General features: G+C 35.1%; 1 protein-coding gene across 1 annotated transcript in view; it reads left to right on the top strand.

The window, feature by feature from the left end:
• Nucleotides 1–25806, top strand: part of LOC145690429 (putative helicase mov-10-B.1) — a 128928-nt gene that overhangs the window by 5723 nt on the left and 97399 nt on the right. The window contains exons 2-4 of the mRNA XM_081765293.1: nucleotides 7751–8062; nucleotides 11261–11468; nucleotides 24362–24603. Of these exons, the coding sequence (XP_081621419.1) occupies nucleotides 7751–8062; nucleotides 11261–11468; nucleotides 24362–24603 (762 nt within the window). The remainder of the gene's footprint in view (nucleotides 1–7750; nucleotides 8063–11260; nucleotides 11469–24361; nucleotides 24604–25806) is intronic.

Raw genomic sequence — 25806 nt, 5'->3', positions numbered from 1 at the left:
TAGATGGCGCGCATCGACTTTGAAGTTTTGATAGTGATGAGGTGCAACACGCACGACAATTTCACAAAGGTGTCATTATTTGGCTATTTCATGTATTTTTCCGCATTATGGTCGTTCACTATTTTGTTTATGACAAATATGTTAAACTCGTCCCTCAGGGGTGATTTCTTATGCTATTTGCTTGCGCTTTTTGTCAATTTTGGGCTAAATATGCCTTTTTTCTATTGATGTTTTCAGTTGTTTTTGACTTAATTTTATTCGAAAATTTTCCGATTTAAAAATCTAAATAAAAGATTTTGTTTTCTGATCGCTAACAGTTTCTCAAATACTGTCTAGCGTTTCGCTTATTTGCATAGCTTATTATGCTTTGAAAATAATCCAGAACTCACCACGAGGAGGTCCACCCACCCATTTATCCCAAACTATGTTGACACACATTATTTCACTAAGGGGCAGCCCAAAATTTTCTTCTATCTTTTCATTGGACTTATAGTCACTTTTTGTTCGAAATCTCGGCATATGTCCTCTAAACTCGAATTTCGCTTTGATGTAGCCAACACGTGCGTTGATGCCGATATCGGTAGAAGCAAGCCTCTGTGATAATTTTCACAAGTCGTTCCACTCGTTGGGTGTGGCAGGAAATTCGTGAATATCCACTTTTTTTTTTTTTTTTTTTGTTTGTTTGTTTGTTTCTAATATAGTCATCTTCATTTATAATATTATTGGTTAACAAAGTTTCGTGGAGGGAGCATGAAGCCCAATCATTCATGTTATAGTGTATTTCTGCATTAAATTGATCGTACGTAATACAAAAGTGCGAAGTATTTTGCCCTTTTTCAATCCTCTTGCTTTCTTAATTCTCGCCAATCAAGATTTCTTATGTGTAAGGTTTGGTCGGTTATTAAAACCAGCAAGAGCTTTTCAAGATGGACGTAGAATGAGTTTTGTTGAATGACCGTATCAATCAGATCTCTTAAATAGTGTGGAGGAAATCTGGACTAGTGTTGTAAAATTTCCGGAAATATTGAACTGACTGGTAAAAAGCCTTTTTTTTTCTGGTTTCTCTCCGGAAAACTTGGGAAAATAACAAAACTCTTTGTATTAGGTTAGTCTTACTAGTAATGTTTTTTTGCCGAACGCGTGGAAAATGTAAGTAGAGAAATTTCAATATTGTGAATATTCAAAACAGAATCATTCGAAAATAAAACTGTTGTAATTATTCGTGAAAATTAATAGTCTGCACTCATTTCCTTTATGTGTCTTTTAGTGGTTTATTACTGGTTGTGAATTAATTACAGAACTTTTACAGTTGCATACAAGTCTATCATCATGAAGGGTTTCTGTTGCAACAAATAGGTCCTTTGAATGAACCTGAGTTCTTAATGTGCTCCTCGATCTGGTGGAATTTTCTTAATTTTAACCAGATTACTTCTTAAAAGAAAGGGCAGTAGACAAATTTCACTAAGACATGTAATTACTTTTTAATATTCAAATACAAACTTTAAGTACAAAATATTGTATATAAACAAATACCTGTTTTCTAGTGCGACAATTTATTTATATATATAAAAATGAAAGTGACTATATTTGTAACTTAACAACTCTTGAACCACAAGACTGATCTCGATTAAAAATTTTCAACATAGATGAGGTTCGGGCCGGGGATGCATTTTACCATTTCACTTTGAAGATGCAACTTGGAGGAAGGCAGTGTGGATATACATATATTGAAAATGACCGATCTTAGTTTTCGGGGTTGCTGAGATGAACAGTGACATTTCCGATGAAGCTTAAATTCAAATTCAGCCCGCAACTTAGGGGAGGGGGAAGGGGATATATATAAAAATGATTGAAAATAGCCGATGTCAGTGTCGGATCCATAGTTTTTGGGGTCGCTGAGGTGAACAGTGACACTTTCGATGCCGTTTAAATCCAAATTAAGCACGGTGACCTGGGGTCGGGGGAGAGGGGAGATAAACAAATGATTTAAAATGACCAATATTAGTGTCGAGTCCATAGTTTTTGTCCATTGCTGTGGTGAACAGTAACACTTCCGATGCCGTTTAAATCCAAATTCAGGCCCGCAACTTGGGTAGGAAGAGATATATAAAAGTGTTTGAAAACAGGAGCGTCATTGCAGCTTGTGCTTGGGGGGAAGGGGGGGGCAAGATCCTTGATATAAGTATTTCGCACTTTTCACGGATTTACTACTATTTTATTGATAAATCTCAAACTCAGGTTGGGACAATTGCCCCTCCCTGCCCCCTAAATGACGCCTCTGACTGAAAATGGCCGATATTAGTGTTTAATCCATAGTTTTAGCGGTCGCTGAAATGAGCAGTTACATTTCCGATGCTGTTTAAATCCAAATTCATTTACGCAACTTGGGGGCAGGGAGATATATAAATATGATCGAAAATGACCGATATTAGTGTCGAATACATAGTTTTTTGGGGTTGCTGAAATGGATAATAACACTTCCGATGCCATTTAAATCAAAATTCATCCTCGTAACTTGGGGGCGGGAGAGAGGGGAAATATATATAGATAGATAGATATATAAAATGATCGAAAATAACCGATATTAGTGTTGAATCTATTATTTTTGGAGTCCTAAGATGAACATTAACACTTCCAATGCTGTTTAAATTTAAATTCAGCGCAGCAACTTGGGGGAGGGAGAAGGGGGTGGATATTTAAAAATGATCTAAAATGGCCGATATTAGTGTCGAATCCATAGTTTTCGGAGTGGATGAGATGAACAGTGACATTTCCAATGCCGTTTAAATCCAAATTCAGCTCCTGTTAGATACTCCTAAGGGGGAAGGGTGACACGTAAAACTAATTGAAAATGACTGATACTAGTGTCGAATTCATATTTTTTGGAGTCCCTAAGTTCATTGGTGGCAGCGAAGAAACAGTTTTTAAATTTTATTTTCCGGGTTTTGCCAATATTTCCGAACAAAAGATTTTTTTCTAATGGGTTCAAAATTTCCAGAAATTTTACATAGCACAAGGAAGATAACGTATCTCCATAAAATATATATTTGATTTTAACATGCTGGTATTAACTAAAATGATTCTGGCCCTGTTATTTTAACACTTCCGTGCCATAAAACGGTAACTTTATAAGATTACTTAAGATAATTTAAATGCGTCTATATTAATTAATCTAACTAGGATTATATTTTAGGATCTTCTGTAGCCATAACTCCATTCTATCATGGTGGTAACTTTAAAGGAGTGGTACAAATATATTTGTCGCCACATAATTTCCCTATTCTAATACAAGAAACATAACTACTCAGTGAACTTAACTGTAAATATGACAGTTAAGATTACTATCTAGTAGTAAATATAAAATAGTTTTGATTTTAAAAGCATAATGTAGTAAAATATTAGAAAATTTCAGTTTTTCCGTTTTTTTTTCCAAGCTCGGGAAAAAACGGTAAAAAAACTGTTTTTTTTTTTTTTTAGCTAAAATTTCCGGTTTTTTCCAGGCCTTTACAACACTAATCTGGACAAGTGAATCTTATTCCAGAAGTGCCGTGCTCCGTTAGTTATTGATGGTTCCACCTTGATCCCAAACTTTACCGGTGCGAACGTCTTCATTATGTACGTTGGAATAAATTGCAGCTGTTCAGAGGGATGAGGCTTACATACAGCCGCAGTACTTGGCATGCTGTAACCACCGCGACTGAATTTCTTCGGACCAGTAGTATCTTTTAGATATTTGTTCAGCTGTTTCGAGCGGTGTTTGCTCACTCTAGCAAGGAAAACGCCCAGACTACTTGTCCAGTCGTAGTGGTTAACAACAACATGCCGAATGCTGCGGCTGTATGTAAGTACGCTCCGTCCCTCTAAACAACTGCAGCTTATTGCATCGTACATAATGAAGATGTACGCACCGATGTGGTTTGTGGTCAAGGAGGAACCCCTCGGTAACTGACGAAGCATGACACTTCTGGAGTGTGATCCACTTGTCCCGATTTCCCCCACACCACTTGAGAGATCTGATCATTCAACAAAACTCATTCTACGCCCATTCTGAAAATCTGCTGGCTTTAATAACCGACCAAAACTCACACATAAGAAATCTTGATTGGCGAGGAATTAAGAAAACAAGAGGATTGAAAAAGGACAAAAGACTTTGCACTTTTGTTTCATCAATTTTAATGCAGAAATATACTATGACATGAATGATCGGGCTTCATGCTCCCTCCACGAAACTCCGTTGACCAATAATATTACAAATGAAGAAATAGACGGCTATAATAATGATAATAAAAATATGCAGAAATTCAAGATTTTCTCTGCCACAACCAACTAGTGGAACGTCTTTCAAAAATCATTACAGAGGCTTGCTTCTGCCGTTATAGGCGTCAGCGCATGTGCTGGCTACATCAAAGCGAAAGTAGAATCTAGAGAACATATGCCGAAGTTTCGAACAAAAGGTGACTATGAGTCCAACGAGAAAGATAGAAGAAGATCTTGGCTTACTCCTTAGTAAAATCATGTTTGCCAAACATAATTTGGGATGAATGGGTGGGTGGACCTTGCAGTCAAGCCATTTTCTTGTGGTGAGCTCTGGGTTATTTTCAAAGCATAATAAGCTATGAAAATAAGCGAAGCACTGGACAGCAATTGGGGAAGTGTTAGTAATTAGAAAACCAAATCTTTTATTTAGTATTTCAAATCGGAAAATTTTCGAATAAAACTCGGTCAAGACCAATTGGAAAACATCAATAGAAAAGAAGGTATATTTAGCCTAAAATTGACAATTTTTGACCAACAGCATAAGAAACCACTCCTGTGGCATGAGTTTTACATATTTATAATAAAACAATAAGCGACCACAGTGCAGTAAAAATATACAAAATAGCTAAATACTGTATTTTAATTTTTGTGAAATTATCGTACATGTTGCATAACCAAATCACTATCAAAACTTCGAGGTCGATGCTCGCCATTTAAACGATCTCCGAAAAATCAGATGTCGTTTTGGTTCACAAATGACCACTTGTCTGCTCTACCCACCGTAACATTTCGAAGAAAAAAAAAAAAGAAAAAAAAGAAAGAAAGAAAGAATTTTTTTTTCTTTCTTTTCGATACACCGTAGTATTGCTATATGCTGTATTCAACGATCTTTCCTGGTGTTCTTTCACTACGCCATAAACAGTCTCTGAGACAACTTTCGTGGTTCCCTGATCAGGGTTACGGTTTATCGTTCCCTTTTCACCCCTGGGTTACACATTCTAGCACTTGAGATTTGGGATCTGCCGGAAATCTTATATGTTGGATGATCGAATCGGCGGGAATCCCTTCATCCCCTTCTCCAAAGATCATGCCCATTTCATCTGCACTTAATTCTGGCCGTCCACACATTTTGACTGCAAACGCTTGTATGACGGTCTCCTAAATGCTTACTTTCTTTGTATCATCATACGTAATGCATTTGTGCCATCTGAACAAGTTTACTTGCCTTTCGAAGGTTTCCGATCATTAATCACAAAGTAATGTATGTTTCGACTGAATTGTTTTTGTTATTATTTAGTTTTTCTTAAGTGTTTTTATCATATTTGGCTTCTAGCGTTTATTTGTCGCCATCTTTGGTATGTATCCCTTGAGAAACATACAGTGCTTGAATAGTTACATATTTTAATCTGTTTCCTCTATTGTACGCATAATGTGTATGGTTCTTCAATGTCCGCTCTTAAATTTCTTTGCTAGTACTTAACGCTGTTTGCTCATTAGCTTTTCCAGAGTTTATTTAGAGGTAAACATCGAAACAGTACAGTTAATTATTATTGGTGATTTTTAACTTATACTGTTGTCCCATTGAGTTACATAAAATCGTAGTTAACTAGATACCAACTGGTTTAAACCAAAATACGAAAAATGTTCCTTTCGTAAAATCTTAATGAACACACATTTGTGGGTTATTACTTTCACTTCCATATATTGCTCGTACTATATTCAGACTTAAATTCCACATTCATTACTCAAAGAGATTATATTTAAAAAAAACTACCTTTTTTATGTAACTTTATGGATGTTTCTTTTTGTGATTTTTTTTATAGTTTGTTATTATTGTTACGCAACCAAAGGAAAATTCTAAACATTGTTTCGTTTTAATAATGTTTACTATTGATAAAATAAATCGAAGTGCCTTACTTTTTTGGGAGGGAGGTCATACAAACCCCACGAGAGGCAATTATTAAAATCATAAGAATCTTGGGTAACTATTTATGTATAAATGGGTCAGAGCCAAAGTGGACTCAAATAATTCGTATCTTTATTCATTTTTCTTACTTATATGCAAAGTAAGTCGTTATATTTCTTTAACTTGGACTAATAAAAGTCGTAGTGAACTGACTTGGACTAAATTAGTTCTTGTGTACTCTGTAGTACTTTGAAATTGTCCATATGTAATTCTGTATAATGGTTCCACTTGTGCAATTGTTTATCTTTTTGTCCTTCTGAAATGACTTTTGACGATTATATTAACAAATATGTAAAGATTAGTCCATCGTATTTTTATCAGGAACCAGCCAACTGTGTATACAACAATCTTAATAATTTCTCTTTACTTTGTCCTGAATAACCAGTACCAATATCAGTCTGAACTACTTGGAAGAGACTTCTAAATCCTGCGTTATTTTTCATTCGAATTCGAAGATAAAGACCAACAATATAAACATATCTGTGTTCACAACCTTAATTATTCCACTTCCTGCCTATATATCTTCAAACTGTAATGTTTTCACTATCTATTTCAAAAAAAAAAGAAAAAAAAAAGAAAAGAAAGAAAAAGAAAAAAAAGAAATTCAGATACATACATAATCAGAACCCCAGGTTTGATTTTAATACTTGATCATTGATTTTCGATTTCCACAATTGATTTCATTTATTCTTCTCCATTCTTGCGTTTCGAACGGCTTCAGTCGGTTTTCATTGGCAGCGATAATCGTGAACATCTTAACGTCTGTGCCATTGACATCGGCAGCTTTTGTATTTTAGCGGGTAGATTGTGCTTGTATATATGTCAGACTAGTTCATTGGTTCAGTAACATGAAATCTATTTTAGTATTTGCTACTGCAATATATATAGTCCAAAATTTCCTAAATCAGCAATATAATCCATAACTAATAGTTTCGAATGAAAATTAATACTTTAAGATACGTTTTATTATATCCCGTGCCCAACAAATATCTTCTGTGTTCATCGCCGCAAATCTTATAACAATGCTGTAGAGCATCAGGGAAGCAGAGTTGTCTTCAACAATGGGAGACGGGCTTATTCGGGGGGGGGGGGGGTGAGATGAGACTTATATTACGATAGATGAGTCTGATTTCTGAGGTGAACTTGTATATTATACAGCAAGGGGTATCAATTTCATCTCATTTTCCTTTGCGGCAGTCTAACAAATCATCACATTTCTTCCCAAAATACACATTTCAAACCGGACAGTCCCCCTAGTTCTAAGATTGAGGGACACGTGCCCCCATCGCCCCGGAATTGGCGCCAGTGTCTGTGTTGACTTCGATATTGCTATTATTATTGTTATTACTAGAATTCATGTGAGATGAATAAGAGAAATAATATTAATCTTACTATCTTAAAGAATAAGGAATCAGAAAAATACATAATAATAATCTTCCTTATAGAGTGATCTTCATTAGAGTACTTTGCGTGATAATTAGTATCATTATTCAGAAGCTAAACTTAACTTCAATGTTTTTATTTTAGCGCCTCTGAATAGGCAGGTGATAGAGTCAGCTGAGCAGTTTGTTTTGTTCCTTGACAAGAAAGGTTATCTACAACCCAATGGAGTTACGAAGAAAGGGCAGCTCTATCAAGTCTTCATCAATGAGTTTCAACCGGAGTACAAAACCCGTATTCACCCGCAAGAGTTGCTTAGAATTCTTTCACAGGCAAAGCTTATACAGAGGAGTCAAGACAGGGGAGACACTTCGTCAGTTAAATTTAGACAGGACAAACTTGAAGATATTAAACAGCGTATTTCACAGTCGCAGGCTCAAACCAATCAATCTCAGGCAGGTAAATACATAAGAACAGAATGCACGTAAGTAATGGTTCATCTTTGTTAGGTTCAAACTTTTGTAAAATTGAATTTCTTATCAGTAAGTACTCTATTGGCCTGAATATAATACAGCCCAAGTTTTTGAGGTGACATTAATGGAAAAATAAAAATACGCAGCATGCAATATTATATACATATTGAAAATATTCTATAATAGAAAACTTAATAATTTTAAGCTCTTTGTAAGATTTGTATTTATTTATTAAGATTTAATTTTCTTAATTAAATTAATATTTTAATGAGACTTAATGTAACAACATTAAGATAATAAATTCCAGTCTTTATTGCACCTTCTTCTTCTGTTGGTTAGCACTCTGTATTCAGTACTCTGATGGTGTACTCAGATCAATTTGAATACCCGTAGAAGTGGATTTTAGGGGTCGATGAAATCAAACGACATCATGATATTCCGGTATAGTCCTGCGTGGATGAAATAAACTTTCCTTCATGTGTAAAGGGTTAGACTGCGGTTAAAGTACTAGTAGGGTTGTTTTGATACTGAAAAGATCGTATTATGTTCGGGCCAATATACAGGGCATTTGAAAACAACACCGACAACGTTTGGGAGGTGTTTCCTGACACCAAGATAAAGTAAAAAGTATAGACCAACCAGGGTGTACAAATATTTCCTTTCGGAGCTATAGGCTGCGGAAAACATGAAAAAATGAACTTTAATGGTCCATAGCTCCGAAACTATAGAACCTTCCGCAACCGAGTTAAAACTTTACCTAGGAACTAATATGTGCACTATCCAAAAGTACATGTTTCAGAATCATAAGATACTCAAGAAGCAATTTTTATAGAGGGAGTTTGGCTACGGGCGTATAATTTGAAGTACTCACCAACTACCTCTATAAAAATTGTTATGGAAGCACTGCAGGATTCTGAAACTTGGATACAGCCTATAACTCCGAAAGAAAGCGTTCGTTTGTGCACACAGGTTGGTCTATACTTTTTGTCTTATCTTGGTGTCAGGAATCACCTCCGAAACGTTGTCGGTGATGTTTTGAAAAACGAATCAGTTAATACTGAAAACATTTTGTGCGTTGAACTTTCATCTGTATCAATATATTAAAACCTAGGTCTCATTTTTGTAAAATCTGCCGTTTTTATATTCAAACTCGGCCACATCTTAGCAACTTTATTCTTATGCCCTAATCTATGTTATAAAATTGAAAGCGACTGTGTTTGTCACTCTTAATCTCTTGAACCATCCGTCCGATCTCGATCAAATTTTTGACGTCCATGCGGTTCTGGCCTGGAAGTGTTTTTAGCTATTCACTTTGACAGTAGAACTTAGGGGAAGGGGAGTTAAAAAAAGATAATAACTCTTGAACCAAACCATCAATTTCGATCAAATTTTTAACATAGATGAGGTTCAGGCTTGAGATTGTTTTATCATTTCATTTTGTCGGTAAAACTTAGGGGAGGGGGAGGGGGGAGATATATAATAAAAATAAAACTTAATAACTATTGAACCACCGGACCAATCTCTATCAGATTTACAACCTAGATGAAGTTAAACCAGTGATGGATTTTGTCATATCACTTTGACGGTGTAATTTAAAAATGTGGAGAGGAAAGAGATTTAAAAATGATCAAAAATGATTGATATTAGTTCCGAATCCATAGTTTTCGGGGTCTCTGAAATGAACAGTGACACTTTGATGCCGTTTAAATTGAAACTCAGCCCGCAACTTGGGAGTGGGGAGGGGAAGATATATATATATATATGATCGAAGTGACCAGTATCAGTGTAGAATTCATAGTTATCGGGGTCACTGAGATGAACAATGACACTTCCGATGCCGTGCCCCGTAACATGGGGAGAGTAGGAGGATATATATAAATGGTTGAAAATGACCGATATTAAAGAACGCTTTAGTAATTGTAAAAAGTGACTGAATAATGGAACATATTACTATTTTTTGTTAATTTAACCCTGTGAAGCGGGTAATTGATGCTAGTATTAAACCAATCTTTAAATCTTGGTCAGCAAATACAATTGTAGGAAATACGACATAAACTAAAGTACGTGATTACTACATTTTCCTCGTTCTTTCAAAACATAAAAAATATATCTCGAACTTCCTATGTTTCTCGGCAGGCCAATGACTGAAAAGACTGGTAGGAGGAATCTTGTGGATATGAAACCAAAGCAACTTGTTGAAGTCAAGATGAGACGTTAGCCAATTACAGTGAAACTTCTCACAATGACTACCCCTCTTAATATTCTTTTTTCCCAGGAACTGATGTGGAATCACGTAAGGCAATGCTCGAAAAATTTTATTCTAACCTAGGCGCCAGTTCTGAAAACGAGGGCCCATAGTAATATAAATCCAATTTAATACATAGACCTATATATTTTGACATTAAATTAGCTAGGCACTAGACATGGATACCAGGCACCCAGAATTTTTCGAGCCCTGTCGTAAGGTTAATGTATTTTGAACTCCTATTCAAAGACCACCGGGTAGAGAAGGAAAGCACATCATTCTTTCTTGAATGACCACTTCTTACTTTTATCTATGAAACAAATATGGATAATAACAATCATTTCAGAGACAACACATGAAATAATCAAGACTTCCTCCTCACCTTTTTTTGTCACTTTCATTTCTTTTCTTCTTTCTGGTTCAAAAGACGGGTGAGACAAATCAAGAGATCGGGCATAAACTTATTCAGTGTCATTGTCAGAGGTACTGAAAACTATAGACCAATTAATTCCCTGACTACATACTTATAGACTCAGTTGAGTTTTTTTTTTTTTTTTTTTTTTTTTTTTTTTTTTTTTTTTTTTTTTTTTAAATATACCAAACACAAAGAGCTTAAAATTAGTTCGTACTTTGTAAATAGTATATTTAATTCCTACTGAAAAAAAAGCTTGAGGTTAGTGTAGTTATAAGGGAATAAAATATTTCAGTTTTAATTCAAACCTTTTCTTAAAAGAATACCTTCCCACATACATATTAGTGTAACAGTATCTCAGATCTCCGAACATGAAGCCAGTCACATTCGCTATTGATACAGGTGAAAGGGTGTACTTTTTTTTCCTTTTTTGTTACAGGAGATAATAAATAATTGGTACGATGTTAAGTGACCATAGCTTAAAATGATTAACTTACCATTTTAATTCATCTTATTATTATTTCCAGTGGAGGAAATCCCCCGTACTGAGCAAGTGTCTCGTAAAAGGTATTACGTAAGTCAGCAATATGCGTTAAACAAAAACATGGAGCCATTAGAAGTTGCAACATCGGAGAGATGTTTTGTATGTAATGTTCAGTTCAGTGATAGCAAAGAACATGATCGACATGTGACAGAGCAGATGCATGTTGTACGAGAGAAATACGTAACAAAGAGGTAAGGATGAAAACTTGTAGATAGTACATTTATCTTAGAGTGGTATAAAATATTAGAAATATTAGCATGTATCAGTTGCGTAAAATGTGTAAAAATCATAAGAATATTATCACATTTGCAGAATTATATTTTATTTATTTTAATTTAGTTTTAGTTACTTAATGTTTACTTAGTAATTTATCTGTAGCAGTAACCACTTGGGGAATGTGTCGAAAGTTTAGAATGCTGTCACATGTCCTTACTACCATCTAGCATGCAGATATAAGCATGGGTAGTTCTATGGTGTCACTGAGTTACGTGCTTTCCCAATTAAAAAGAAAAAAAAATACCGAAAATTATTCCTGTATGCGAATGAGGCCCGACCAAACAGAAGTTTTAGTAATTTTAGCATGGAGCTGCAACGCTGATTGGTGTACATAGGCATCTTACCTTAAGTCACGGCGATACTCCTCTTAATGCTACCTTCTGTTCACGTATTGTGGCCTATCACCTTCCAACGTTCGCCTGCCGTCCAGAACAGTTCTTTAAATTCCTGGCGTGCCTACAATACAATTATACTCTCACTGGACTATTAAAGAACTTCTGTTTTCTTTATCCTTCGAGGAGGGGAGGAAATAAGGTAGCGTCTCTAAGCTGTGTGCTGATCATTCGGCTGCACACAAGAAATGAAGCTTCTTCTCGCGGAAAAGAAACTCACATTGTTCCAAGAGCGAGATGACCCAGCAGTAGATTTTCAAAGCATTATGTTTGCTTTGCGACTCCTATATAGAAATTATTATAAAGAAGAATGTAAAATTCCTTCTTAATGCATTTTTCAATTTCGGAATTTAGAAACATTTGATGTGTGTGTATGTAACTTTTTTAAAACTAATATGGAAGCTAATTATGGAAAGGAATGAATATACTTAAAGTACATTTTAAACTGTGCCTCTAAAATGTTATGTAAACATGGGAAGCTACAGACAGATGTGTAAATGTTACATTCCTGATTCAAATAAATAATTTGATTCCTCATTCAAATTTTTAAAATAGGGAGGGAATAGAAAAATGTCGAGAAATTAACTCTCATATTTTACAAACAAGTACATGAACATGAAAATCCTGATATTTTTGTTAGCGTAGTGATCAGAACTATTGCGAATTTTTGTCAATTGTCAAGTCACGTAGGTAGAGTTACTGTGGGGAACACTCACACGTGTTCAGTAAATGCGATTAGACTTGCGGAATCTCACGCATATTTTGAAGCTCTCTTGTGAATATATGGCTAACTAACGCGTCTTGGTATGGATACCAGGGTTCTATTTGTGGTAGGAGCTCGTAAAATTTAGATTCTACGTGAAGACAAGTCTTAAGTGTTGCTGAAAATGAACGTTAGAATGAATTACTCAGATATGCTTTAGAAACAAACGAATTCGCATGCATACTTGAATTTCAGTTCATTATGATAATACGAGGGTTATTTTTTCCAGCCTTCTCGAAGCCACCATGGGAAAACAACAGTCAGTCTGTTCATTGAACGTTGCTCTCCCCCCCCCTCTATATATACCGATAGGCAGGGTTTGCCATTCAATCACTGTGAAGTAGCGAAAGTGCAAACATCGAGTTCAGTGAAGGGATGTAATTCATTTCTGCAGGCAAGACGACGTAATCCAGCCACAATTCATTGTTAAATGAGGAAGGATTACGGCGGAAACTTCATATAAGTGATGGATGTGTACACGACTGCTGTAGAGAGTTTAAAGAAAGCCTTACCGACGTTCACAACGACGGGAGCTAAGGTAGAAATCTATGGCGGTAATAAACGACCGTGCTGCACGGGAGAAAATGAAATAAAATCTTTTGAGTATGACATCCCACGATTATGCCAGTTAGGCTAAGGGAGGCGATTAAAGCAAGTTGAGTGATGATGGAACAATTGGTGGTATGAGAAAGTAGAAGGATAACGGGAGTACCCCGAGAAAACCCGCGAGCACGATGTTGTCATCGCAAACTTACTTGGCTGGGGATCGAAATCAGGAACCCCCCGCACCAGAGATAAGCGCTCTACCACTGAGCCGCCGTGCCCCCCTCATGCACGGGAAAATCACATAGCTTGTGAAAGGCGTAGATCACGAGTTCTGATTTTTTTAAAAATATATTTTACTTTATACTCAGTTTCCTGAAATTGAAGGACGGCACCTGGGGTATCGAATTACATCGTATGGTTTACGCTTGCGGAAACCTCAATTACATTCCATATGTTTTAAAGCTCCCTCCCTACAACGATTGTACGGCAAAGTCTGCCTACGATGTGTAGAGTGGGCTACGTAAAATGAACAGCTTCGTCATCTCCCTTGTGGCTTAGCGAAAGTTGCAAAAGACCTCCCTCGTATTATCGTGTCCCTATTTTATAATATAATAAACATTACAGATATACGAGAAATGAAGCTAGATAACTTGTTACTATTACTTGATTTTCTATATCAATTTCAAATTACAATGTTAATAAGTATCTTACCTCCGAGAAGTGGTTAATCTTGACTAATATTTCGAAATAATACTTGGAAATTTACAAACAGTGCGTAACTTCATGTTTGCTCCAGAGTGGAAAACGCGTTCCGTCGTGCATCTTAGCATTCTTCTGCGTATAATAATAACTAAAGTTAGGTTAGAAATTTAGTATTGTGTTTATAATAACGAGGTCATCAGTTAAAAATAATTATTTTCTAAAATTTCTAGAGTATTTTGTAATGTTTGGTACAATGCCTATTATTTGTCTTTTTACGTAGTTGCAAGCAAATCACGTTACAAGCAATATGTCAGGCTAAGTAGCTGGGTGGTCCCTCCGACCGATATGATGTAAGGGACAGGTGTTCGATTCCCCACACTCTTATTCCAGAATATTTACTGCCTCCTACATGCTCCCACACTCGCCGTATGAAAGTATGTATATATATAGAGAGAGGGTGTTTCAAAACAACACGGACAACGTTTGGGAGGTGATTCCTGACACCAAGATAAGACAAAAAGTGTAGACCATCCTGGATGCACAAATGCTTCCTTTCGGAGTTATAGCCTGCCGAAAACATGAAAAAATGAACTTTAAAGGTCCAGAGCTCCAATGCTATGGAATCTACCGTAGTCGGGTCAAGACTTCACTTAGGAACTAATATGTGTCCTATCCAAAAATACATGTTTCAAAATCCTAAGGTACTCACGAAGCAATTTTTATAGAGGAAGTCTGGCTACGGTCATATAATTTTAAGTCCTCTCCAACTGCCTCTATAAAACTTGTTACGGAAGTACCGTAGGATTCTGAAACATGAATATTTGGATAGGGCACATACTAGTTTCTAAGTGACTGTGTGTTCCTAAGTGTGAAATGCTGTTTAACATGTACCAAGTACTATATTGCAATGTTATTAAGTGGATGTTATTATCACTGTCCCTTTGTGTTAAATATTTAGCGAAATACACCGTAATTGATACCGAAAGTTCAAGCTAGCACAAAAAAATATTCATAATGGATACAGAATTCTTACTTACATCATGGGCCCTACAATTTATGTTTCCTCCAATCCCCGCAAATAAACAGAATGACCCTATAAATAGACATGCTTCAGAAACAGCGGATGAAAAATCAAGCTGTTATTGTACCTCTGCTAGAAGGATATAACCCCAAAAATCCATCTTGGTATACTTATGTCAATCGTTGAGGAACTGTGTGACTTCTAATACTACTGTCAAATTGAGTTGCAGATATCCAAAAGTATAAGACGTTCATTGATAATGAGCATCGCACCTTCAACAATACTGATGCCATCCATAACATAGTACGGTCATTCCATATGAAATCACCAAATTTGAAACTAAAATGTGGCTCATATGTTTTAAATTTTATTCAAATTTTGTAACTCTACCTCAAAGGAAACTCCTGTAGGAGCCATTCGAAATTTGGAGATTTTGTACAAAAACACATCTAAGTCCGACTTCGACTTAAAGTACTGAAACTACTATATCTCTGGAGATATTGAAGCTATTTGAAAATGATTTTCAATAAAACAATCTTAGAATTTATGGCAATTAAAACATTGTAGTAATGAACTTCCCAAGTGGGGTTAAACATATGAATTTCACCAACAAAGAGAAACAAAGAAGAAAAAATAATGTCAAAATTTGGCAAGTATATTTCTAGAAAAGGCCTACCTAACACCAACCTCAAATTTTCAAAATAAGTACCTCTGGTGTTCCTCTTTAACATATATATATATAAAACCATAGGAGGGTGTTTTTCGGTATGTTCAAGAAAAACAAATTAACACAACGTAAGTTCAGGGCGGATTTAGGCACTTTTTGCACAAAACCCCAAAATTTTCAATCACTATTTCCAATTTTTCGTGTTGAAAACGTTTATAATTGTCAAGATGAGGTGACTGAATAAATGAATTGTGCCAGAAATCTGAAACTTCAAGTACCATTGCTAAAAGACTCAGATTCTGTCATTAGTTCTAAAATCATGGACGACTATGAAAACTGTTGAAACATTTCAAACAACCGAGTATCTCATTCGTAAAGCCAAGAAGATCAGAAAAAAGCATTGTGTTTTAGCCAAACCTGGTTCTAAAAAAGGATATAGTATTCCTGCAAACACCTTTAATTTAGTCACAGAATTTTACAACAGTGATGAAGTGCCCTGAAATGCTGGATTGAGTGTCAGTAAGCATATGAATTTCACCATCAAAGAGAAAAAGGAAAAAATAATGTCAAAATTTTTCAATTCTGAAAAAGACCTCAACATCAACCTCAAATTTTCAAAATAAGTAGCTGTGGTATTCTTGTTTATCATATAAAAAAATTAGGAAGGTGTTTTTTGATATGTTTAAAGGGAAAAAAAAAAACATAATTCAAGTCCCATATTATTTAATTTTCTACTAGTACGAGTTGCTTGGCTAAGTATGTTCCTCTGCAGTGGTTGATGATTCTTATGAAATAATAATATTAATGAAACAAGTAGAAACTCTTCCTTAAATGTAATTTATAAAGTTATTTTAAAACAATATGTGCCTATTACGCAGCCTGTATAGTGCTGTTCAATTTAATAAAAGAAACACTGAACAATAGTGAACTATCGTTATATAATACACAAATAACATTTACATGTTTGGTTGATTGTAAGCAATTTGAAATATGGAGCCTAAGATCTCTTATCAACAATTTTAGAGAAGGTCTTCTCACAAGTAAACCTTACGTTTGGGTGAATCGAGTTGCTGACGGAGACACATATGAAAAAGTAGTACTAAATGTGGTCAGTATTTCAGTGAAGTTATAGGTGCGAAGCTCCAGGGGTTTAGGAGATACAGCTACCAGAACATCACATGGAAGTACAGAATAGTCTTCATACAGTTGGAGGTAAAAGCTCTATAAGACCTCTTGGAACGACAAAAGGTGAATAGCAAATATATAGATACATATTAGGACTAGGGAGAAGTCATATAGTAAGGGTATATCTGACGGCGGCCATCTTGAAATCCGCCATTTTGAATTAAGGTTAAGTTTTTAAAATAGGAATAGGGTCATGTGATACATGATTTAAGACTCGAATTTAATCAGAAGAACAATGGTGACGTTAATTTTGATTTACGGGCAATTGGTAAAAAGTTACAGGGAAATTAAATATTGTTGCAGCATATGTATTAGTCCTTTTACCCCATCTTGTAAATTTTGTGTTAATGATAATAATTAAATAAAAAGCAAGTGGATAAATATTAGTTCTATGGTAAGAGTTGCCTTGATGGCGGCCATGTTCAAATCCGCCATTTTGAATCAGACAAAGTTTTAAATAGCGAACGAGAAATAGATGTGAACAGGATACAAGAAAAAAAAACGAAATGGCGTGCAAGTACAGCATCAAACAACTAACATTGTAACGCCAACATTCTATTTTTGATTAACTTCTAGCCCGAAGTCATCTATTGCATTACTCTATTCCCATTTAATTTTGTGCTGAATAATGATAAAGCAAAAATGGGTATACCGTTGGATTTATGGCAAATTTGCTATTAATAAGATGTCACTGTTATGCGTTTTGTTTAATACTTTTGTCTGATTCAAAATGGCGGATTTGAACATGGCCGCCATCAAGGCAACTCTTACCATAGACCTAATATTTATCCACTTGCTTTTTATTTAATTATTATCATTAACACAAAATTTACAAGATGGGGTAAAGGACTAATACATATGCTGCAACAATATTTAATTTCCCTGTAACTTTTTATCAATTGCGCGTAAATCAAAATTAACGTCACCATTGTTCTTCTGATTAAATTCGAGTCTTAAATCATGTATCACATGACCCTATTCCTATTTTAAAAACTTAACCTTAATTCAAAATGGCGGATTTCAAGATGGCCGCCGTCAGGTATACCCTTACTATATGACTTCCCCCTAGTTCTAATATGTACCCATATATTTGTTATTCATCTTTTGTCGTTACAAGAGGTCTTATAGAGCTTTTACCTCCAACTGTATGAAGACTATTCTGTACTTCCATGTAATGTTCTGGTAGCTATATCTCCTAAACCCCTGGAGCTTCGCACCTATAACTTCACTGAAATACTGACCACATTTAGTACTACTTTCTCATATGTGTCTCCGTCAGCAACTCGATTCACCCAAACGTAAGGTTTACTTGTCAGTAGTTTGAATTTCTTCTTCAGAAATGCTGTAATTTCTGCCAGTACCAATTGAAATACTAGTACTCCAATATTAATGGTGCAGTTTTCGTATAGAATCCAGGATGTATCAGGTGTTTTTGGCCAGAAAAACGTTTTCGTGGGTCCATGGAGATAAAGGAAGTTCACATTAGTCACGATGTTCCTGTGAATTCTCTACTATTTTTTTCAATCCACCATTTCTCTTCAGTGTGAAATAAATTGCTCACATGAAAGATTAATGTCTTCCGATTCTGCTCAAGTGTTTAGAGTGAATGTTGTCTTTGAAGCAGATACACGACTGACTTCAAGTTTCAACAGGCTGATGGGTCCATAATGATGAATTTCACGCGTTCCTCGCAACGTTATGGCTATTCCAGTCTCTTTTGAAACATTGGACAAAGGTTTCCAGCATATTCCAGCATAGAAAAGCGTTTGGTTATAGTTTGACATTGGTTGTAGTTTGAGAAAATTCGAAGAAATCGGCAACAGTAACAATCCGATTATCCAGTGGCCTCTGTAAAGTAGCATGTCTCGCTAGACATTTCAGCGTCTCAACTATGTCATCACAAACACTTTTGCCGTGACTTATGGCAAAATAGTTCCACTCACAAGTGAGTCCAAAATCACTCATGCAGGTATAAGGTGACAAAGTTTTTTTTTTTTTTTTTTTTTTTTTTTTGTTTTTTTCAGTCTTTATATCGGGCTACTGACCTATCTCCATAGTAGATAACGTGTTTAATTTGAGGAAAAACATCGTTAAGATACTTCAAAAGAATAACTTGGAGAGCATAAAATGTAACTGTGACGTGCTTTAACATATCACTGACACAACATAATGAAACATTTGATAACAGAAGTTACAGGATCTCTTAAGATGTTGCATTTAAAAAGATTAGAATGTTGCACAGTTGAGTAGAATGTTGGTCCAGTGCTACTCTTAAACTTCATCTTGAATAATACAGGAGTAGTTTTCAGCTAAATCAACTATGATTAAGCATGATTTGTCATCCAAAATCTCTATTGTGTGTATTCGAAGTAGCTGCTTTGGGATTTGGCTATGAAATGATGCTGCGCTAATTTGTAATTTTATTTCTACCAAAATCTCAATGAAGTCATCTGTATCTTTAATCATTGTCTTCATTTGGGTTCTTTCAGTTTGAATTCATTGATTGTACTTACGTCTTATGAGTGAGCCAGTTTTTTTAATGCACGAACGAGATACTCGGTTGTTTGAAATGTTTCAACAGTTTCCATAGCCGTCTATGATATGGAACTAATGACAGAATGTGAGTCCCTTCAACAATGGTACTTGAAGTTTCAAATTTCTGGCACAATTCAATTATTCAGTCATCTCAGTCTTGACAGTTATAAACGTTTTCAACACGGAAAATTGGAAACAGTCATTGGAAATTTGGGGGTTTTGTGCAAAAAGTGCCTAAATCCGCCCTCAATTTACATTGTCATAATTTGTTTTTCTTGAACATACCAAAAAACATCCTCCTAATTTTTTAAATGTTAAATAGGAACACCAGAGGTACTTATTTTTGAAAATTTGAGGTTGATGTTAGGTGGGCCTTTTTTAGAAATACTTGCCAAATTTTGACATTATTTTTCTTCTTTGCTTAGCCCCACTTAGGCAGTTGATTACTACAATGCTACAAATTCTAAGATTGTTTTAGTGAAAACCATTTTTAAATAGCTTCAATATCTCTAGAGATCTAGCGGTTTCAGTACTTTAAGTCGAAGTCGGACTTAGATGCTTTTTGCACAAATACCCCAAACTTCGAATGGCTTCTACAGCAGTCCCTTTTGAGATAGAACTGTAAAATTTGACAGGTGTGCTATGTTTGGATACCACAACATTTGTACAAAATTTGAATAAAATCTACAACACATGAGTCACCTTGATTTGTTGATTTCATATGGAATGGCCCAGTATTGCAGAATCAAAACCTTTGGTGTGTTACAGAAATTATAGACATTTGCATAAGAAATTACAACATCCTCTAATGAAGTATTGAAGATGCAAATTGAGCAGAGCATGAGAAAAATATTGACGAGACAGGTTCCAAAATCTGAATGCTGAACACGGTCGCAACGAGTTTAGTGTTCTTCCCAGATATACATATTCCCCTCTCCTTCGTAGTTGAAACATCACCCTGAGCATGGAGCTAAGGTATATTAAATAGTGTCAAAGTGTGGGCCAACTTATTTTGATTTCTACCCGAACAAACTTTTCCATATTAAAACGCGAGCGAGTGCTTGCTTGTGATCACATAATTTATCTTCATGAAGACGGTACAAGCTGGTTTTAGTAAAATTCGCAATTAAAGATATTACTTACATTTAGTGTTGTAAATAGAAAAAAAAAAGTTCGTATTTTTTCAGAAATGTACGTTGTTTCAAAAAAAAAAAAAAATTGCCTCATTTTTTTCAAATAGTCATTTGTAATGTTTCTTACGTCTATTTAATTATGAATTATTTTTATATAGATGTAATTACCGTAAAATGCAACATAAATTAAACGCTAGATATTGATACGGTACAAATATTTTACAATATGTATGAGTACCTACTAACAATTCGAGTTTCAGCAGTGTTTCATCAATATCAACTAAGAATTATAGAAATTAAAATTTGTTTTTTCGAGAAAGCAGGCCTTTAATAAGTACGAAAATAATATTACGTATAGTAAAAGTAAAAACTAATACTAATTTGTCGACTTCGACTAGATATATGATATGCAGGGCCGGCTCTATTATATGTGCAACACGTGCATTTGCACGGGGTGGAAATATCTGTCATAAGTACTTTATTTAAAATAAATATTTCTTGTTGGAAACAGACTTCATGGTGATGGTAGCTAATTTACTAAGCTGACCTAAGAACTCAATTCTCGAACACCTGTTTCATTTAGTTAGTTATCAGAGTTCTGATATGATAGCTACTCTTGTCTTTGCCACAAATAAGATTATCATCGAAGATGGAAACAACTTTTAAAAAAATATAGAAGGAAAATAAAGAAATAAAGATAAAAGAGCTAGTTGCACTATATTGCAAACGGATATATTGAGATTGAAACTCGATATTGAATTCTATAAAAAGGATTATCATCTTTCCTCTGCAAGTGTGTTTACTTCATCTTTCACTAACATAATAGATTAATATTTAAAGAAAAAACATACACAAAGAGAATGTATTTGTAGTAATTAAGCCTTTCTGAGTGCAAATGCACTTTCCCTCCCCTTCGTTGTTCATGCTGGAAAAGCATACTTAAAATCGTGACTTTTAAGATTTGTTCTTTCTGGAGAAAGAGGGAGGCGGCAAATTATGCCATTGTACAAGGTGACAAATTGCCTAGGCCGGCCCTGATGATATGTATACAGAAGACATGAATATAGGATGACATAATTTGAAGTAATGCAGGGTGTTTCAAAATGAATATTAGGATTTTGAAACTTTATAGTATCTACTACAATTAACTTGCAATTATGAATATTATCAAATGAATGAACAACTCAAACAGTTTTGTACACACGCATGCACATGCAATGTTTTCTCTGTCTGCCATTAGAAAGAGCTAGTAGTAAAAATGGAGACTAGAGAGCAGAAAGCTTATGGGCGGAACTGGAGAAATATTATGAAATAGTTAAACTACGCAGGTTTTAAACTGGAAATATGGTAAAGGGAGAAACTAAAGAACTCTTAGGATGGACATTAACATTTTGTAACAACCGCAGTGACGTCGGTGTGAAAAGTTCTCATTGTGAAATTGTGGACTTCGATGTATATTTGGAATCCTCTCTTAAAGGCAAGGGTTCAAATCCGTCACTCATTAACATATACAAATTAACGATTGGTATGGCATTGAGGATACTTTTCCAAATGTACTGATTTGTACTGGATCTTGTTGTTCATGCCAATCACTGGTTGCAAAGCTAAGAGAGGATATTCAAAACACTCTTCAATAAGAAACACTTTGTATTGTAATGGATAGGAGCGGATTTCTCATCTTGTGTTGATGTCTATTAGAGTGATGATCTCTTGATTTCGAGGATGTAAACGGTGACTGCTAAGATAAAAGCGAGGAAGAAGCATTTTCTGGTAGACTCATTTTATATAGTTGATTCATACTTCCCTTTAATTTAAGTGACATTTTACATTGAAAAATCTTGCAAAGCTGACTTCTTTCTCAGTCATCGTATTTGCAGTCTTTCTACAATCACACAATTCTGTCATATTTTTTTCTTTTCTCTCTACATTAATATATTCTGTGTCATTTTAAGATAACAGCAAACCCAGCATCCGCTGGGCTTTCGCACTTAGGAGGCCACGCCTACTTTTTAGTATTATTAGAAACTTGCAAAATTTCAGTGCTCAACATTGATTAATTAAAATATTTCATAGCTCGAATATTGATGCAAAATACTTCTTTTTTTGAAAATACTATGGGAAAAGAACTTATAATTGTACTTAAACCTCAATTTTAATTTTATAGGTTTGGTTTAATTTAATTTTATTGTTTTCAAACTCCCGTTACAAAAAATCTGGTTAAATGTTGCTATTGAATATAATTTTATTTCCTTACTTTCCTCTCCTAATGGTACTTCCGTGGTAAACGATCATCTTCTAAAAGAGATTACAAAAAATAGACTATTAAGAACATTATGGAAAACTACTGGAAGCTTTTAAAATGTGAGTGTGGAGAAGAATGGAGAAAATTAGCTGCTTCGAGTGGAAAACGAATGACAACAGTGTTGGAAATGGAGAGAAAGAAAAGAACAATTTTAGACATTATAAAGAAGAGGAAGAGAAACTGGTTGGGACATTGGCTTAGAAGGAACTGTATCGTGAGAGATGTGCAAGATGTATGGTGGCAGAAAAGAGAGGGGGGGAGAAGGAGGATACAACTGATGGACCATATCAAAATAGAAAAATCGTACGTGAAGACGAAGAGATTAACTGAAGACTGTGGAGCATCGAAGCTTAGTTGCGTCAGGTGCCCTGCCAATAATGATGAATGCGAAATATATATATGATAATGATGAACACGAGATAAACTTTAATGACCTATTACGTAATTTCTACCACATCAAAATGTGGAAAAGTTAGTTTATAATGTTAGCTTCGCCATGAAATGAAATCTTTCAGTTTTACATTCCACGGTTATGCCGGCTATTCTAAAGGAAACGGTAATGACGAGAATAAATGAAATGGTGGAATGAAGAAAGTGGGAGGAAACGGGAGAACCCCGAGAAAACCCACGCACACAGTCTTTGTCCACCACAAAGTTCATTTGGCGCGACTTTCTGGTGGACAAACACCGTGCTCGTGGGTTTTCTCGGGGTTCTCCCGTTTCCTCCCACTTTCTTCATTCCACCATTTCACTCATCTCTCATCATCAGCGTCTCCTTTAGCCTAACCGGCATAAGCGTGGGACGTAAAACTTAAAACTTTCATTTCATTTTCATTTGGCGCGAGCTGGGATCGAACCAGAGACCCCATGCACCCCATGCTCTACCACTGAGCCACCGCCCTCCAGCTTCGCCATGACTTAGGGTGCGGATGGGAGGTAATAAATTTTTCATTTTTGTTTTGAATGTCGCCTTCATATCCACCAATAGAATCACTTTAGATTTCGAAGTCGGTGAGTAAATATATTATTGTTATTATTGAGCATTATGAAATGTGACAGGTAGTTTATTTTTTCTTCGGGACACAAGAAGGTGTTACTCGGCCCTTATTTTATGTACTGACTGTAAATGTCCTCTTAATGCTAAATAACGTTTGAACGTGACCATACATTCTAAACACGCAAAAAGAAAAGGAAACTTATTTTTATATAGTAATAATAATATTGTTGCATGAAAACTGTCTTTGAATATATTTTATTAACACATTTTTGCTTTATTGATGTTCCCTCGCTAAATTGTGTTACTTCTAGTCAGTAGGGGCCACGCAACATCGTTAGCCCCGGGCCTTCAAATACATGAATCCGGTCATGTAAATAATAAGTTTATTATGAAGTAGCATACATAAATGTGTTATGAATGGCTTAAGTTACAGGATGTACTGTACAATGTTCATCCTTTATTCGTTGTATAAACAATAGTTTGCCAATTATATTTAGACTATGTGCTTGTGACTAACGCGTTTATTCTACTTTAATTTGTTGCTTATTTTTTTCTTTGCTAACAGGACCTTACTGAATCCTAGTAAATACAATATAGACATAAGCTTGGAGCATACAGATTCCATCACATATCAAGAAACCAAAGATAAAATAGAAATAACTTGTCAGGAGGGATATGCTCTATCTATATGTCTTAATGTAAAGAATGTAAGAACCACAAAAATTGTGTTAGAGGATGTGTTTTGCCTGTATGAACTCTCAGAAATACGCTTACGTGATGAAGTGCCTTCAACTATTCTTGAGCCAAGTAAGTACTTTTTGTGCCTAAGATGTATAGAAATCTACAATGAGCAAAAATGGCGTAACATTATGCATCAGTGTTTCCAAGTTCTTTTGATCTAGGGAAATAAAAAACTCCATTAAAAGAAACAGGAATAAAGTTTAAAAGATGATACTGAACGAGGATTGACTAATCTTGCTTTGGCGTTTGTATTGTTTAAATCTCGTGATATTGATAAGTAGGATGTTGAATAAAACTCGCTGTGACTGTTTTTTACTATTAATATTTTCCACTTTTTGGTATACATTATCTTCCGGCCTTGAATATAGGCCATCTTCCTTTCTTTCATCTCTCATTACAGACAATAACAATGACAAAGGATATAAATAATGCAGACAAGAAATATTAAGTATCAGGGGAGTATATTTCGCAAAAGAATAAGATACGTAATAAATAAAACAGGGTGTCTATCGGTCACGAAAGTCACGAAAAAGTCACGAAATTTAGCTTTTGGGTCACGATTTTTTTTTATCTGTAGAAATGTAAGTACAGATTGGAAAATTTTGTTCTATAAAACGTCAAAATTCACCACCAAAAATGTCTGTGGTCGGGTTTAGACGCTACCAAATCGCAAGCAAAGTAAGTTTCTATCGCATGGATGAAACTTCGGCCTAATTCGTACCCAAGTTCACTTTTCAAAATGTTAGAAAATTTTATGATTTGGTAAAGAAAAGGTCACGAAAAAGTCACGAAATTTCATTTTGGAATTTTAGTAGGCACCCTGTAAAAGATTGCCGTTGAGTGTGCACAATGAATACAAAAAATGGGCGTAATTTCAAACTGCTGAATTTCACAATGCCAATATGTTGTAGTTACAACAAAACTATAGATAGTTCGGTAAAGAATAAAGTTATGTCACGTAACCATCTTACAAATGCTCTTATGCCCATCTGCTGCACGAACTTCTAGACCGTAGCTAAATTCGTCTCAAACTGAGTGCACCAGGGTGAAAAAAATCGTATTTTTTTTTTTAAGTCATTTTTGTTGATATTTTTATTTAAATGATATTTTTCTCCTCGTATAATATAAGTTGCGAACTGAAGAAAAATAACATTAGGAATTAGTATTAAATGTTAATTATTCCATTTAAGTTAAAGTATTGGTTGTAATTTGAATTAATCCCCAGTCGTTATTCTAGTTTAATCCCAAACAATTTTTCAAGCATTAAGG

Source organism: Thermobia domestica, chromosome 7 (assembly GCF_964235325.1).
Source record: "Thermobia domestica chromosome 7, izTheDome1.hap1.1, whole genome shotgun sequence".
In the NCBI taxonomy this organism is placed as follows: domain Eukaryota; kingdom Metazoa; phylum Arthropoda; class Insecta; order Zygentoma; family Lepismatidae; genus Thermobia; species Thermobia domestica.
The sequence above is the reverse complement of the archived record's forward strand: the minus strand, read 5'-3'. Positions and strand labels throughout refer to the sequence as shown.